General features: G+C 35.8%; 1 protein-coding gene across 1 annotated transcript; it reads left to right on the top strand.

Annotated features, from left to right (window-relative positions):
- Positions 1-9,908: 9,908 nt before the first annotated feature.
- Positions 9,909-15,297, top strand: LOC137728422 (stemmadenine O-acetyltransferase-like). The gene is made up of 2 exons (XM_068467214.1): positions 9,909-9,983; positions 13,897-15,297. Exons 1-2 carry the CDS (start codon positions 9,909-9,911, stop codon positions 15,295-15,297), a joined length of 1,476 nt encoding a protein of 491 aa, XP_068323315.1.
- The last annotated feature ends 3,797 nt before the right edge of the window (positions 15,298-19,094 follow it).

Below are 19,094 nucleotides of genomic sequence, written 5' to 3'. Positions count from 1 at the left end.
GGTCGAGTTGGACTTCAACCCGAGCATGTTGGATTGTCAATGGATTAAAGTCCAACTCTCACTTACAAGTGATCACTACATATTACTAACACATAAATTTGATATTCAAATCAAGAAATAATTAATAAACAAGCACGTTTAAAAGTTACTAAATCCTTTGTGTATATTTATCTAATATATATGTATGCTTAAGAATTAATGTTTTCGGATGGGTCGGTTTCAATCAGGTTAATAATAATTCAACCCAACCTAACCTACTTATTGAACAAGTGGTAGGGTTTTATCCATTGATAGATTGTTAATATTTAGAACCCAACCCAACCCAACCTTTATCGGGTGGGTTGGTTGGTAGACCCACTAAACTACCCAAACCTAGTTTCATATGTTGATGTGCCTCTCTTGATAATTCATCCAGTTTCGACGAATCACGTACCATGTATGCAATTTGGTGGGATCCATAGTGAGCATCACATGTGTTCTAGCAAGTTAGGGTTTCTTCATTTTAATCCTTGATAAAGATTGAAATTCAATTAAAACCTTATGTTAGATTATATATTCATTATAGTCCTTTGACTAAATTTCCACGTCATCATAAATATTAAAACTCATATTTTTTTTGTTTTTAAATATTTAATGCGTTTTTTTTGTTCCTATAATGCCCCTATTAAATATATGATTTTAATTTGCTCCATATTTTTTGGCATTGATTATTGTTTGACTTTCTAAAACGATAAGCACAGTCCAAAAAAATATTAGTGATACGTTACAAGAATTAAAAAATACCTAATTCAAATTATTCATTATCACCATCCAAAGCATAGAGGAAATGAAAATAGCCAAATCATATATTATACATAATCGAATGCACTTAAACCATGTCCTAATGTGCTTAAATCATAGTACCTAGTCAAATGCACATAAATCATAGTACCAAGTCAAATGCACCGAAACCATGGTACCTACCACAATGCACCTAAATCACAATATCTAGTCAAATGCACCTAAGTATGTAATCATAGTACCTAAATGCATGCACCTAAATCATAGTACCTAAATGCATCTAAATCATAGTACCTATACAAATGCACCTAAGTCATAGTATCTAGTCAAATGCGCCTAAATATTCGTACCTTAGGTCCCATGATTTAAAAAAAAAAAAAAAAAAAAAAAAGTTGATGCTATTACAAGATACTACACACATAGCCCTCTTAATTTTAGAAAATGAATTACTAATTTCTCGAATATGAACTAAAATCAGTTTGAAATTTGAATAAGAATAAAAAAAAATTACTACAAAATATCATATTCATCCTAAAAATAAGATATAATAAATGACGTCCTATATGATTGTTAATCAAACAAAAAAAAAAAAAAAAAAAAAAAGGTCTTCATTACAAACATTGACAAAAAGGTATAATTGGAAGAATAACAAAGAAATAAATGACAACTAATGTTGAATGACGTCGGCCAGGAACTTAATTCAATTGTTAATCTAGCATACGGTATTTGTCTAAACTAAATCTTTTTCAAGGATTAATATGTAGTGGGGTTTCTCTATTTTAATCCTTGATAAAGATTGAAAATATTAAGATTCATATTTTCTTGTTTTTAAATATTTAATGCGTTTTTTTGTTCCTATAATGCCCTTATTAAATATTTGATTTTAATTTGCTCCATATTTTTTGGCATTGATTATTATTTGACTTTCTAAAACGATAAGCACAGTCCAACAAAATATTAGTGATACGTTACAAGAATTAACAAATACATAATTCAAATTATTCATTATCACCTTTGGAGATGGTCTACATCAGGCAGGTTGGGATTTCTTTTTCTTTCTTTCTTTCTTTGTCTAGAATTCGCAACACGGGTGCCTGACTTCAGAAATTAGTTAGTCATTATAAATTTATATTGAAGTTGTTATTCATAAGATTAATTTAATTACAATATTCTAATTAAAAATAGAGAAAAATAGCAATTATACTATTACCACGAATAATTAGAAACTAAAGAGAATGGTGGACCTTAAAAGATTCGTTAGACTTTGACAAAAAAAAAGAAAAAAAAAAGAAAGATACGTTAGACAATTAGTAGAGAAAATTATACAATAAATATATAAGAGCATCTCCAATAATACTAGCTAAATTTTTATTATTGTAGCTAACCAAATGACTCAATTTGGTTAGTCACCACATCGAGAAATATTAGTTATTTTAGCTTAAGTTAAAATATTTTAATATTTTTTTTTTAGCTGAATTTAAAACCCAAACCCTTTCTCGTCTCTTGAAGCCCATAAACAATATAATTTTATAGTTTTCAACGTTCAACAAAAATTGAATTTTTCTCTCCTTCTAGCTAAAGTTAGATAGCTATTGTTCGTACAAAGTTAATATAGATAGTCGGTTAGGTAGCATGTTGAATTTTAATTTTTCTATATTTTATGTGAAAGTAGTAAAAAAAGTCTTATTTATAGGCTATTGGATATGCTTTAACTTTTGTTGGAAACGTCATGGCTCCGAGTTGCTATCATGTTAACAAACTACAGAATGGACCTCGTTTTATCAAAATTTGTAGAATTATGTGTTTTATTAATTTAAATATCGATGTAGAAGGGGTTGATTTATACACAAAATTATAAACTATTTCAGGTAAACAGAAGCTATAATCAAGCTAATTTACTCTAGCCCAAGAGTTGACGAATCCCCAAGTATTGGAATTGCTCACAAACAGATCGTGGGTTTTTGTTTCCTTTGACAGCCAGGATCATACAAGTCAACTGGACAGTTAAGATGACTCTGTCATCCCAAAATAATATGTTACTCTATGAAATTATTATTTAGTTTAGTAACTTATCATTGTAATGACGACTTCATAAAATCATATTCTCCATCAAATATGGCCCGTCCATTAGATTAAAACTTATAGCTACGGTTAAGATGGCTGAAAATGCATCACAACATGCTATAATACGGGAAAAAGGTGATATCGGGGGTAGAAAGCCGTAAATGGTTGCAGCTGTGAAATAAAGTAGCAAAGTGTTTAGTTAACTTTTTTTGTAAAAGTGCTTTTGGAAAAAAAAAAAAAAAAAAAACATTATTATAGTGTTTGGTAAACTTTTATGTAAAACAGACGTGAAAAAAAGCCAGTTTTTCAAAGCTGGGTTTTGCAGCTTCTTGTTTTTGGCTTTTTTTCACCCACAACTATGAAAAAAAGCTGAAGCTGAATGTTTACCAAACACAAAAACAACTCCCAGCTTTTTTCAAAATCACTTCAGTACCAAATCAGGCCTAAAAGTGTTCTATACAGAGGTTTGAAATTCAATTTTTCTCTTCCTCAATATTCCTTCTAATAAAACAAATAAAAAAATTGTCATTAGCACTATGTTATGTCATATCTCGATTTCGAGATATGCCCCAAATCGATACACCACAATATAACAATAGCGTGCAGTAATATATAAAACATCTTACTAAATTCAATACTTCAATAAAACACATACTAGATGGGTCTCTCCCACATAAGTATGCAAAGTATCGAATACACAATGCCCATATCCTCTCAAATGAAGTACTGAAATGAAAGAAACCTTGGTCGTTTTGCCCTTCAAGAGTTGTGCAACTCGTGTAACAAAGCGCCTCTGAGCTAGTTAATCGTAAGCTTTGAATCATAATCGCGAGGACAAATGAATTCAATATCAGATTTTCAAGAAACCTTTGCCGTAGCTTGCATGGCCGTCTAAAGGGGTATGGCTGCGGCATCGATCTGTTAATTATCAGATCTTCATCCTTAAGTTTTGGCAAATTAAGACTGCGAAAATCAATGCAAATTCGAATTGTGCGATTCTTCTTTATGATTGGCACAGAGTCTACTAGGCTAAGTATCTCTTGATAACTCCAAGTAAAACAATCTTTGTATTCAATAGGTAATATACAAATTTCGGTCCTTAATTAAGGGCCGAGGTAACAAGGAGCTAATAAAAAAATCGGGGATCATCGACCTTCCGTACATAAATTTCTTCCAACGGGTTCTGAACTTCAGGCTGGTTGTCCTCAAATTCGGGCAGTCGCTGCTTTCAACTGCTCAAAGGAAAAAGATGCCTCGTCATCCCCTTAGGCTAGAAACTCAATCAAGTTGGCGCTAGAATGAGGTTCTTGAAAAATCGCGTACCAATGGGCCAGCAAACCTTCCATTATAGATGAAACGGCAGCCTTTCATTCAACGTCGATGGCGTGATTATGTTGGAAATTCAAATCAAAAAAAGGGTGCTACTAGCTATTGTTGAAAATCAATGTCAAAGTTAGGCATGGAAAGTTAGGCAATGTTAGGTATGGTTGAATAAAAATTATTAGGTGCATTTAATGTGTTTTGTGTGGTAATAAATAATCTTAGTTTAATCATTTGGTTTGCTATAAATACCCAAGTTCTCAAGCATTGTAAATAATCTCATCCAAATCCCACTTTCAATTGTGAAGAAGCTTGTAAGCTTTCTTATTCCAATAGTTTGTAAACCTTTTCATATATCAAAGTCCAAGTGTTTAGCCAAAGCTTGTTGCTTCCCTCCTTTCTCTATTTCTTTCTTTGTCCAATTTTATTTGAGAGTGGAAAGTGAAAGAGGTGTGATAGAGTTTGTAAACTTATCACCCACATATTTTGGTATTGAGTTAGTAAACTGTAAAATACCAACAATTGGTATCAGAGCCAGAATACCATTCTGGCAGGTGCAGCAGTTATGGCGTCCAACTTAGTGCAACTCCAAGTTCCCACATTGAAGAAAGAAAATTATGAAAGATGGTGCATCCAATTCAAAGCATTGTTTGGAGCACAGGAGCTATGGGAAGTTGTCAGTAGTGGGTATGTTGTACCCACTGCCGAGCAAGAAGCCGTATATACTGCGGATCAAAGGAACACTCTCAAGGACTTACGAAAGAAGGACCAAAAGGCGCTGTATCTTCTATACCAGGGTTTGGAAGATTCAACGTTCGAGAAGGTTGCAGAAGCAACAACGAGCAAGCAAGTATGGGATACACTCAGTACAATCTACAAAGGAGTAGATCGAGTCAAGAAAGTGAGGTTACAATCACTTCGAGCAGATTTTGAAACTGCTCATATGAATGAAGGGGAGAGCATCTCCGACTATCACTCAAGGCTCATTGTGATAGTAAATCAGATGAGGAGAAATGGCGAGAGACTCGATGAAGTACGAGTTGTGGAGAAGATACTCCGGTCACTTACATCTAAGTTTGAGCATGTGGTGACTGCCATTGAGGAATCCAAGGATTTGGAGGTGATGAGCGCAGAAGAGCTACTAGGATCCCTCCTAGTTCACGAGCAACGCATTCAGAAGAATGCAAGCCCCACAATGCTAGAGCAAGCTTTGGAGTCAAAGTTGAATATTGACAAACCAAATAAAGGTCGTGGGCAGTGGAACTCACGTCGTGGGAGCTCATCCAACCGTAGCCGAGGACGAGCCCGAGGAAGAGGTCGAGGCTATGCACAAAATCAAGGTCAGTCTCAGGAGTGGAGATCTACTCGAGGAAAGGCGCATATCCAGTGTCACAATTGTAAGCAATATGGACATTATGCCAATGAATGTTCACATAAAAATGGTGAGCATGTCAACATGGCAGAATCAAGTGGAAATACTGATGAAGAACTTACAGTCTTACTAGCACACCATGATTCCAGTAGCCAACAAGATGTTTGGTATTTGGACTCTGGTGCAAGCAATCACATGTGTGGAAAGAAGGAGTTTTTTGCCGAACTCAAAAAAGGGGCCTATGGATCTGTAAGTCTTGGTGACTCCTCAAAGTTGCCAGTTGAAGGCAAAGGGAAGATCAAGATCATCCAGAAGGATGGAAGAGAAGAATACATCTCCGATACCTACTACATACCAGGTATGAAGAGCAACATTCTGAGCATTGGTCAACTGCTCCAGAAAGGGTACATTATACATATGGAGAACATGCTTCTCACTCTCAGGAATGCAAGGAGAAAGCTTATTGCACGTGTTCGAATGTTAAAGAACCGGATCTTTCCGTTGAATTTGAACACAAAGATTGGAAGCTGCAACATCGGTGTAATGGAAGATGAGTCATGGAAATGGCATCTTCGATTTGGCCATCTTAATTTCAATGGCCTAAAGTTGCTGTCAAGTGGAGGAATGGTTCGTGGTCTACCCCAGATTGAAGCCACACGCCAAGTATGTGAAGGTTGTGTGCTTGGCAAGCAAGCACGACTATCGTTCCCTGTTGGTGATACATGGAGAGCAAAGGCACCACTGCAGTTGGTGCACACAGATATATGTGGTCCATTGGATCCCATGTCTTATGGAGGTAATAGGTATTTTATTACCTTCATTGATGATTTCAGTAGAAAGACTTGGGTCTATTTTCTCAAGGAGAAGTCAGCTGCCCTAAAAATTTTCAAGGAGTTCAAGGCACTCACAGAGGCAGAAAGTAACCACAAGCTTGTGGCTGTGAGATCAGATAGAGGTGGAGAGTACACCTCCAATGCTTTCCAAGCATACTGCAAGGAGCAAGGAATTAGGCATCAACTTACTGCTGCCTATACCCCACAGCAAAATGGGATAGCCGAAAGAAAGAATCGAACCATCCTTGACATGACAAGGTCCATGCTTAAGGAGAAGAATTTGCCAAAAGAGTTATGGGCAGAAGCTGTAGCTTGTTCGATTTATTTGTTGAATCGATGTCCAACAAAGAGTGTCAAGAGGATGACACCACAAGAGGCTTGGAGTGGATACAAGCCGAATGTTACACACCTAAGAATTTTTGGGTGTGTTGCATATGCTCAAGTTCCAGAAGCCAAGAGGAGGAAACTTGATGATAGAGGTGAGAAGTGTGTGTTTGTGGGCTATAGTGAAGAGTCTAAGGCATACAAGCTCTACAACCCACTAACTGGCAAACTAGTGGTTAGTAGAGATGTCATCTTCAGTGAGGAAGAGACATGGACGTGGAACAACAAAGAAGTCAGTAAAGAGAAGATCGTCTCCACTGATTTTGAAGAACCAGAAGTTGTACCACCGATTGAGCAACAGCCTGCTCAAACAATCACAACAACTCCAGTGCACAGAATTGCAAGGAGTGGTCCTACATCTAGTGAGGAAAGCAGCTCCTCAACTCCAGTGAGGTTAAGGAGTCTCACAGAGATTTATGGACAAGAAGAAGAAGAAGAAACCAACCTTTTCTGCTTGTATGCAGACCACGAGCCTTTCTCATTCAATGAAGCTGTGGAAGAAGATTGTTGGAAGAAAGCCATGGAAAAAGAGATCCATGCCATCGAGAAGAATGACACTTGGGAGCTGACAAAGCTCCCACCAAATCAGAAGGCTATTGGTGTCAAGTGGGTTTACAAGATCAAACGCACTGCAGATGGGAGTGTGGATCGATACAAATCAAGGCTTGTAGCAAAGGGCTACAAACAGAAGTATGGAGTGGACTATGATGAAGTCTATGCTCCAGTTGCGAGACTTGACACGGTAAGATTGCTAATCTCTCTTGCCGCACATCATAAATGGAAAATTTATCAACTAGATGTCAAGTCAGCCTTCCTTAATGGAGTACTTGAGGAAGAAGTGTACGTGGAACAACCGGAAGGCTTCCAAGTACAAGGAGAAGAAGATAAGGTGTATCGTTTGAAGAAGGCTTTGTACGGCCTCAAGCAAGCACCACGAGCTTGGAACTCAAGGATCGACAACTACCTTCACCAAAATGGATTTCAGAAATGTCCATACGAGCATTCAGTTTACATGAAGAATGGTGAAAAAGGGGAGTTCTTAATTATTTGTCTCTATGTAGATGATTTATTGTTTACAGGAAACAATGAGGCAATGTTCCATGAGTTCAAGCAATCCATGTTCAGTGAATTCGAGATGACTGACAATGGATTAATGTCATACTTTCTTGGCATAGAAGAGAAGCAAGAAAGTGATGGTATCTACATCTCTCAACAAAGGTACATGAGAGACATATTGAAGAAGTTCAATATGGACAAGTGCAACACTGTCAATACCCCAGTCGCAACTGGATTGAAGCTGTCCAAAGGAGGAGAGGGTGAGTTTGTAAACTCAACAGTGTACAAAAGCCTCGTTGGAAGCCTAAGGTACCTTACAATCACAAGACCTGATATAGTTTATGGTGTTGGACTCGTGAGTCGATACATGGAAACACCAAGGGAGTCTCATTGGTTGGCCGCCAAGAGAATTTTAAGGTACATAAGAGGTACTCTAAACTATGGTCTATGTTATAATTTTGGTGAAGATGCAAAATTATTTGGTTATTCAGATAGTGATTGGGGAGGTGACCAAGATGAAAGGAAAAGCACAACTGGCTATGTGTTTTTTCTAGGATCAACAGCTTTCTCATGGACTTCAAAGAAGCAATCAATTGTTGCTTTGTCATCATGTGAAGCCGAGTATGTTGCTGTAGCCTCAACCGTGTGTGAGGCAATTTGGTTAAGAAATCTGTTGAAGTCAGTGTGTCATCCACAAGTGGAATCGACTGTGATTCACGTAGATAACGTGTCTGCAATCAAACTTGCAAAGAATCCTGTTCAACATGGAAGGAGCAAGCACATTGATACCAGGTTCCATTTTCTAAGGGACCATGTGAAGCAAAAGACAATTGAACTTGTCTACTGTCACACCAAGGAACAAGTGGCAGACATCTTCACAAAGCCATTGCCAATTGAAACATTCCGGCTACTGCGTGAAATGCTAGGAATGAAGGCGTTTTGATTTGAGGAGGTGTGTTGGAAATTCAAATCAAAAAAAGGGTGCTACTAGCTATTGTTGAAAATCAATGTCAAAGTTAGGCATGGAAAGTTAGGCAATGTTAGGTATGGTTGAATAAAAATTATTAGGTGCATTTAATGTGTTTTGTGTGGTAATAAATAATCTTAGTTTAATCATTTGGTTTGCTATAAATACCCAAGTTCTCAAGCATTGTAAATAATCCCATCCAAATCCCACTTTCAATTGTGAAGAAGCTTGTAAGCTTTCTTATTCCAATAGTTTGTAAACCTTTTCATATATCAAAGTCCAAGTGTTTAGCCAAAGCTTGTTGCTTCCCTCCTTTCTCTATTTCTTTCTTTGTCCAATTTTATTTGAGAGTGGAAAGTGAAAGAGGTGTGATAGAGTTTGTAAACTTATCACCCACATATTTTGGTATTGAGTTAGTAAACTGTAAAATACCAACAGATTATGCATTGAAAAGGTCAATGAGATTAGTCAGACCAAGTCATGCCAAATTATGTTGAATGGTTTCGGCGCCTACATCAACAACTTTATGGATAGTGATCTTGGTAAGTTGACTGTCCTCGTTGAAACCTTAAAGTGTGATGTAGTCAAGTTGATCATCATGATATCGAGCCTGAACCATGCTAGTTTCAAACGGCTGGCTATTGACCAGGTGAACTACGTCTGATTTTCCATCCTAGAAGATCAAAACTTGATACAAAGATGATGAAATACAACCAGTCGGATGAATCCAATCTCGACTGAGCAAAGCATTATACTTGATCTTTGAATCTACAACAAAGAATATCGTAATGTGTGGTCTTTCTGAAATAGTAACTTCTAAAGGCAGGACGCCTTTAGTTGAGACTTGTCGCTGACAAAATTACTCATGGTTATGCCGGATAGTATGCGCTCGTCCTTCGATCTCTTTAAAGCCTTCATCACCGAGAGTGGCATGATATTCACTGTGGCTTCAAAGTCTACAAACACTTTAGAAACTAGGAGACCTTCGATGTAGGCAGTCGCGTACAAAGGCTTAAGGTGTCGTAGGTTGGTGGTCGCATCGCGAGGGAATATTTCAAATAATGCAGCCTTCAGCCTCTCATTCTGGTTAAGCATGTCGACCGAATCGGTGGTCACAAAGTCGACATGAGCCATGTCTTCCACTTCAACATCTCCATCAAGCGATTTAGCTTACCAGAATCTGATTGGAATTCCAGAGAAAGGACATGTACTGATGAGTCAATATTAATTTATATTTTTACTCTATTCTTAGTTATAATTTAGTTGTTATTTTGAGAGAATTTGATACTTTGCTTTATAATTTGATTGTAGGACACGTGAGTCTACTTTGGACAAAAGTGATGAAACGAAGGAATTTTGAAGTAATTCCAATTGAAGTGGATTCAAGCTTTTTAAGATGATTTAGGGTGATGGTTCATTTACTGTAGTTTTATCTTTATTGTAATAATTGCATGATTGCACTTTTGATTATGCACAATACTACACTTTTATGTGTTTACTGTTGTGTGACACTTCTAGTTGCTCTGATATGATGTAATAATAACAGGATTGAATCCCAAGATAATTTGTGTTCTGAACTATGGAGAGAGCTGATAATGTGTTGCGGCCTATTTTATATGAGGGAGAAAGTTAGGGAGACCAAATTTTTTAAACCAAATTTGCAAACCTAATGATGTGGTTGTTGATGAATGGATTATTAGTTAAACCTTAATTAACATGATTATTTTTTATTAGTGACATGTCATTTGGTTTGCAAATTTGGTTAAATTTTTTTTATCTCCCTAACATTATCCTATAGAGATGAGGGTTAACTTGTCCTCCAATTAAACCAAAGAGAATGACGTAGCTTATAAGATTCAGACAATTAGCATGAAGAAAATTATACGATAAGCATGCAACACTATACCTAATGGACCTCATTTTATAACAAAACCAATTTCTTGGAAGTTAGAATCTTAAGTCAGCTGGTCCGTTAACATCATGACTCTATCATCTAAATGAATGTTCGTTAGTATGTTACTGTAGGAAATTATTCTTTAATTTATTATTGTAATGACGATTTCATTAAATGAAGAAAAAATTATGCGGGGTTCAACGTGCCACTAGGCAATGTTTAATGGCACTACAATTCAATCAACATTTAACAAGTGGTTAGATTTTTAATTGTGATTTCAAAGTTATGTTACCTTTTAAAGATTTCATAATTACATGAAAATTGAAAATATATTATAAAGATTAGTAAATTTAAAAGTAAACTCCAATCACCCAATCGGAGCTCTCCTCCATCATGTGAGAATTCACGCCTCCAGCGCGGATGTCGGTATCGTTTGACTAAACTTCGAGGGAATAAGCTTTATATTTTCTATTCTCATAGATTTTCCTGTCATGGTTAGCCTAATTCTTTGAACAATAAAGGAGAAATACTTTGTGTTTGCAGAAAATGGTTCATCATTGGGGAAAAAAAAAAAAAAAAAAGAACACAAAAACAAAATAAAACGAATCTGGTTTCAATTATACGTAATCGCTTTTCATGACCAAAGTCTATACAATATATTCCAATTAATCCATTGAGAGAAAATATGAGGAGGTGGGATTTCAATTCTTTAAAGACAAGGGAGATTTAACACATAAACTGGCCAACATGGTGAATGCAACAAGCATCCCTTACTTAGGAAACTGATCAACATCAACCCATATTAAAGTTTATCTCCCATGCTTTTCCGGTGGATGAAGTCTGGGTGGGTGTTTTTGTTTTATTTGTTTTAATGTTGGAAATAATATTTTTTAGTTTTTATGTAAATAGGAAATTGTAGTTAAATTTAACCATATGTCAAATTTTGATTGAATCGTAGTGTCACTAGGCATTGTCTAGTGGCATGTTGAGCCCCACACAAGTTTTTCTCTATAAAATGATATATATTCTCCATCGCCCATCCATTATATTAAAACTCTTTAGAAACGCTGGTGCCATCCCCAGCTCGTTCTTTGTATTGTTTTTGCTTTACAAAAATAAAAAATAAAAACCATAAACGAATGTAAAGGTTTGTAGATCAATTGGTTAAAAATTTTCATTTTCTATACTGAGGTTTGAAATTGAATTATATCTCCCTTAATATCCCTTTTCTTAAAATAAACAACAACAAAAAAACTCCGTACAATCTAGTGGTCTCTTGTCGGAGGTTCAACTACTCCTATGAATACATTGAATGTATAGCAAGTTTAACATCAAAGCACCTATGAACAGAAATTTAATATCAAATATTGTTGGTTCAACTCTCTCATGTTTGATCAGCTCTTAGTCGAGACATCCCCAAAACCTATTATGATTATATATGCTTGTGATTCTTTTGAACTTCTGAATTATTATTATTCATAAGTAATGTGATAAATGATATATAATAGGGGTGAAATAGGTTCGGTCAACGATAAATATAAAATACGTCTTGACTAAGAGCAAATAGGGATAACAATTCTAACCGTTAAACTCGATAACCGAGGATAACCACCCGAATGGATTGGATTTGGGTATGAAAATTCCGGTATATTTTGGGTATGGGAAAAAACCGTGAATATTATTCTTTTATGGTTTTGGATATGTTTATAGGGGTCCCCAATCCATATCCATACTCGAATCCGAACCAAATAATATATAATATTAAAGTATTATATAATATATGTGTGTGTGTGTGTGTGTTCATTATTCACCGAATCTATTACCTTGAGAATACAAAAATTGCATTGTGTGAGTTGCATTTTATGGCCAAGTTCAATAGTTTTGATATGAATCAAAATCTATGAGAATTTAATAGTATTTATGAACGATATCAAAGATCAACCAACATTATCAATGTTTAGCTTTAATTTTCATGGTCCACAAGATCCATTAATTAAATCATTTTATACATTAAATATTTAATAATGAAATTAATATTTACTAAATTATCATGCGTCAATTGGGCGAATATATTTTTTGTATTAACGAAGATGGATATAACCGTTAACCAATGAGGAATCCGTTATCCAGTAGGTATAGTTATGGATAATACCCGATGGTTAATTTGCGACTATGGATATGGTTAATTTTCGTGGTTATGGAGATGGATATAGCATTTCCGTCCCCAAACCGATCCGTTGCCATCCCTAAGAGCAAACAACTATTTAACAAATTAAAAAGAGTGGGAGGTAGAAGGGTAATGTTACGAAAATCATCAATTTAAATTATTTTTTGTAGTTATATGACATTGTTGTTGACGATTTGATTAGTAGTATTAGTATTGATTAACGTGTTTATTTCATATTGGTGATACATCACATAGTTTGCAAATATAGTCTAAAAAATTGGTCTACGTAGCATTACTCGGAGGTAAAATGAGGTGACCATCTTTTTAGACTATAATTTGTAGATCACATGATCTGGTGGTTGATGATTAAATTCCTTCTTTAAATTATTAAAAATAAAATTCAACCATCAACCATCACATCACATAATTTACAAAATATGCTCTAACAGATTACCACCCCTAACATTTATCTCATTTATTTCAGGTTGTTTATAAATTTCCATACAAATAGGGGGCTTCTTTAAAGTTATAATAATTTTAGTTGTTTGATCAAATTTCAAGGGTTTGGATTAATTGATTGGTGGGCTTTGGTGGGAGAGATCCGTAGGGAATCTCTTCCCTTTTGATAGTATTACTAATCATTACTAGTATTATGCGCTTTGTCCAGCTGTTATAATAAACCAATTCAAATGATTCCGAAATCAGGAAGATAAGAATTGGATGACGTGGAACACGTGTAGTCGTTGGGCTTCACACATAGGCCAACTTACTTTGATATCATAAAAATTTTGAGTTTCCACCATAAAATCAATTAGCAATATAAGGAGCAACCCGACCTCTTATAAGCCCTTTAGGTTTCTCTTTTCACCAATGTGAAACTCTTTTAACTTCACATTTTTACATTATCAATGCTTAAATAATAATTCAATCAACTTTCATATTTAATTTACAAAATTTTGTTTACAAATTTAGTTTCAGTAGCATTCTCTCTAGATCTGTTGTGTTGTGGGTTATATATATTCGATGCCAAAGCGAATTGAGAATCACACAAGCAATTAGCTAAAGATGGTGAGCGTCAAAGTAATCTCCAAGGAGATTGTCAAACCATCTTCTCCAACCCCAAACCATCTTTACCATTACCAGTTCTCCTTTCTCGATCAAATAACTCCTCCGATTTATACCTCTTTGGTCCTTTTCTATGAATTCAATGACAACATCCAACCCGAACCTGCGGCCGCTGTAATATCCATAATATCCAAACACCTAAAGAAGTCCTTATCTGAGGTGTTAACACTTTTCTACCCACTAGCCGGGCGAGTAAAAATCGACAACCATTTAGTACAGTGCAACGACGAGGGTATACCCTACCTTGAAGCTCAAGTAACCAACTGCCGACTTCGTGATTTTCAACAAAATTCAATGCCTGGTGAACTCTGTAAACTCATCCCGTTTGAACTACGCGACCATGAGAATAGTGAATTTGCCCTAGGCGTCCAGCTCAATATCTTTGAATGTGGAGGATATGCCATTGGCCTATGCATTTCCCACAAGTTGGCAGATGGGTTATCTATGATCATGTTCACCAAAACTTGGGCTGCCATAAACCGTGGAGAAAATGAAACCAAAATAGAGTGTCCAGAGTTTGTTTCCGCCGCAGTCTTCCCACCTGCCGATGATGTCAGTGGCTATCGTATGTTCGGTGTTATCCCAAAGAATAAAGTAACAAAGAGGTTTGTATTCAATGCCCGTACTATAGAGCATCTCAGAGAAAAATATACAGGCTTAGCTGAAGATGATCGTGAAAAACGTCCATCGCGTGTTGAAGCCTTATCAGCTTTCCTATGGAGGCGATTCGTGGAAGCTAGCAAGGATGATCATTCTATTGATGAGAATATATTTCATGCGGCAGTCCATACTGTGAACCTGCGTCCCAGAACTGATCCACCAATTCCACGCTGTTCATTTGGAAATTTTTATCAAATTTTCCTTACAACTCCCTTCGTCAGTAGTAGCAGCAGCAGCAGCGGAATCGATGATCAAGAATCTTGTCATGACATGGTAAAGCAGGTACGAGAAGAACTAAGCAAGATTGACAAGGACCATGTGAAAAGGCTACAAAAGGGTGGCCACGGGAGTTACATCAACCGATTTATTCAAGGGCTTGCCAAACCAGGAAAGCCGGTTACATTGTCCTACAGTAGTCTGTGCAGTTTTCCTCTCTATGATATTGATTTCGGTTGGGGGAGACCTACATGGGTGGCCGTACCGCCGCTTCCCTTTAAGAACCTAATAGTTTTAGCTGACACCGAAGAGGCTGGCGGAATAGAGGCATACGTTAGCCTGGCAGATGATGATGCAATGACTAAATTCGAAAGTCATGCCTTCATCCAAAGACGGGTGGGCATGAATCAGGATGGTTCTGTAGGATCAAACATAACAGGCCACCGACCCAAACTCTAATGAAGCTGAAGATTTTAACACCGGAATTGGAAGGTGTTTGATTTCAGGGGCTCGTTATCACTAGTACAACTACTACGATCTGTTGCAGCTAAACATGAAACTCAGGTCAGGTTCGGTTTTATTCGGCATACACCGAAAGCTTTTGAAAAAATAAAATCCTTTGTAATCATAAGTTGTAGAGGATTGTAGCTCAAGTCGTCAATGGAACACTTACACATGCATCGGCGTATCGTGTTCGACAACAATAATCTGTCGCAGCTCCCTTCTGCTTCATGATCCTGGTGGTTGTGGGATTCTTTTCCTTTTTTGTTATTATTATTTATTTTTTTTGGGTCCAATTCTCCTTTTTGTTATGTACGTTCAGTTTGTATTTGTTGTATTACAAATTTACAATTTCCTTCAATTAATTAGTTTTCCGGTTATATTTGTTTTCTCGTGTATATTGACACTTCTTGTGCAGGAAAGTTAAGTTTAATTAATTTTGTATTTGTTTCTGTACCGCTTGCCTTCAGCTTTAGGAAAGGTTTATATGAACTGTATGTTTCTTGTTTCATTCATTAGTTCTATTTTTTTTTTTTTTTTTTATCTTAATTAATGTGTGATCACCATTAGGATTGTTAACCGATTATACATCCTGCCATTTATTCTCTTTAGTTATTGAAGTTTTCTTGCATGTCTTGGATTCTTCATCGGTAATCTAATTAAGCTGAACATCATATCAACTAGGTTGAAAATTAGGTACTTGATCAAAACCACACATCACATGACTGATCATATAAATGCAAAACCAACTTTGGAAACAAATTAGCAGTTGAATCTAGCTATAATTCGTCTTTACGTTCTCTTGCATTTTTAAGTAACTTTAGTTTTCATCTCAGAAACCAAATTTAATTTGTTATTTTCATTGTTTAGGTAGGGTTTACATAAGGTTAGTAATTTGTAGAGGTTTAATCAGCACCATTAGTCAGGAACAAATTCAAGAATTCATTGTTAGGTGGGCTAAATTAACCTTACGAAATATTTTTAACAGTACGAGTGAATTTTACAGACCATGTAGCCCTCTTCTATGTTTCGTCCTTGCCATTAGCTGCCATGGTGGGTGGTCGTTGATCCGGTGAGTTTTGTTAGACAGACGGGTTTATCTGTGATTTTATTTTAGGCTAAACCGGATTAATAGTCCTTGTGATGATAAGATGTTCGAAAGATAGTTTTTATTGTGATAAAAAAAAATTAGGATTTAAACCCTTGTGGTGAAAATCGCTAACGAATTTAACCCAAAAATGGTATTTCCGTTTAATCACCGTTAACTACAAGGATAAATATGGATTTTTGTCCAACCCAAACTTTCTGCTGTTCACTTCACACTCCCTTTTCATCGATCTCTCTCTCGAGGGCCATGTAAATATTTGTGCGCGCTATACAGCACACACTCCACACTCCATCCATCGACCGATGGTGAAATCTAGAAACACAAACATCCATCTGATTCTGATAATTTGAACTATACTTGTCAAGTTCTTTAGCCATTTCTCTCCGTAGAACCACAAACCCTTGTACCCTCCACCACCAGTTCCATGAACAACCCCTAAGCCTCCCTACCACCAGAAGCTGCCCATATACTATTCATTTCTAGTCAAACGTCACACAGTACCTATGTGCAGATCTCATACTCGCAAGTGTGATTAATTTTACGAATGCAGATTGAATTTAATAAATTGGATTGACTTGGGTACTGAAATCAATCAGATGGAGCAGGAGAAGGTGCGAGCACATTTGAAAGAATGGAATTTGAAATTTTTGGATTTTGGATTGTCAATCCGTGATAAATTTGAATAGTGAATTTGAACTTCTGGAAAAAGATGAATGGTTTGTGTCGTTGTGAAACTGGGGGACGATGAAGATGAAGGATGGAGAAAAAAAGAAGAGAAGGATTCAATCTCAGGAAATCGGATCACGAACACGAAGACAGAAAGACGAAGACAAACTCGTTCAATTTATGAGAGAGACGAGAAGCAGTAGAAGAAGGTAAACAGATAAAAAGTATGACTGGACATTTTTATCCTTGCATCTAACAATGGTTTGACGGAAGTTTTATTTTGGATTGAATTTGCTAACAATTTTTACCACGAGGGTTTAACTTTTAATTTTTTAACACATGAACAATCTTTCGAATACCTTGTTACTATGAGGATCATTAATCCGATTTAGCCTTTATTTTAGGTTATATATACAAAACTGTAATTCTATATATTTGAGGGGGCAAAGCAGGAAGCTTGTCTGATAAAAAATTGGTATTTGGTGTAGAAAGGTGATAATGAATTCAAATAATTTTTTTCTCATAATTTTAGTGAAAATTGCAATTCAAAATGTACACGCATAGGAATAGGATGCGTTGAAAAATATGAAAGAGAGAAGTTAGAGATACGGAATAATTTAAATTTATGATTTTTGCATTTCAAATTGCATCTCCTCATGAGAGAAGCTTTTATCAACAATAATCCTATTTGGGAGACGTAATCACTGTTAAAGAACTTCAAAATGAGACACAAGTTAGAGATTCACAATGCTAAGTGATAAAATTTAAGTTCCAAAGAGTTAAGTAAGACTCAAATTGAGTTTTGCATTTGAGAGAATGACACATTTGGTTGCATTAAAAAGTCACATAAAAAACCTTAGTAAACTTTTCTCTCCTCGTGAGAGTCTTTCTCTTCGTTTCGTGAGAGTCTTTCTCACTACTTGTGTGAACTTTCAAATTCCGTCAAGCAGTTTAGCCGCCGACCCTCGCTTTGACAAGGGTCGATGACAGTCCCTTTTCTTTCTCATTTTCCTTTCCTTCCGTCTTTTGTCCGCCTGCTTTTCCCCATATTTTTCTACCCAGTTTTCATTGTTCCCCAAACCTCCTTGCCTTTGATTTAACCGCCCCTAGCCCCAGATCGGAAAGCCCCATTTCTCATCCCTCCATTCCACAACTGTCCCAATTTGCAACCACCTATTTCCGTGCTTCACTTGTATTTGGACTTCTTTTTGTATAAATTTGTTGCGTTGGTAATAAATTTTACCTTTGACAATAAAAATAAATAAATAAAGTCACATTAGTTCTTCGGACATTGGTTCTTATTAGACAATTACCCTGAATTTTTTTCTTTGATTGCATTGTAGCAAACATTTATCAAACATTTGAATGAAATGGAATTACACGCAACTGGAAAGAAAATTGTAAAAGTTATGTAGGGGCAATAATTGTAATTTTGTAAAATATGTGAGGGTATACTTGTTATTGAAAATTTCATTAACTAGCGCTGATTACTATGCTTTGAAACAAAAAAACATTTTTTTTAGAAGTACGGTAGATCTTGTTTTCGTTTTTTTATACATTTTGTTACTATCATTGACAACATCTTTTTAAAAAAAAGAACTTTTTTTTTTTGTTTTACCAAACATACTTGATATTTCAGATTTTTTAATAAGTTGCTTTTTTTAAAAGCCCCATAATTCCAAACCAACCTTATAATAAAGGAATTGTTGGAAACCAAATTTTTTAATCAAATTTGCGAACCAAATAATGTGTCACCAATATGAAATAAGCACGTTAATCAATATTTAAGTAATAATCCAATTATCAATCGCCACGTCATTTAGTTTACCAATTTGGTTTAAAATTTTGACCTCCCTAGTATTACCTTATATAGTTAGCCATTTAGCTAGCACTTTGAAGTTTGATTTTTCTATATTTTTGTAAAACCAAAATAAAAGGTTTCATTTGGCTAGGTTGTTGAAGATGCTCTAATAATTGTTAG

The sequence above is a fragment of the Pyrus communis genome, chromosome 3, assembly GCF_963583255.1.
Source record: "Pyrus communis chromosome 3, drPyrComm1.1, whole genome shotgun sequence".
Lineage (NCBI taxonomy): Eukaryota > Viridiplantae > Streptophyta > Magnoliopsida > Rosales > Rosaceae > Pyrus > Pyrus communis.
This window is presented reverse-complemented; position numbering and strand designations above follow the sequence as displayed.

Excerpts from the sequence above, each read along its gene's own strand:
- LOC137728422 (XM_068467214.1), top strand. The coding sequence starts at position 9,909 with ATGTCTTCCACTTCAACATCTCCATCAAGCGATTTAGCTTACCAGAAT. Across the intron at positions 9,984-13,896 it reads GAATTCCAGAGAAAGGACAT|CTAAAGATGGTGAGCGTCAA; the intron begins GTACTGATGAGT and ends ACAAGCAATTAG.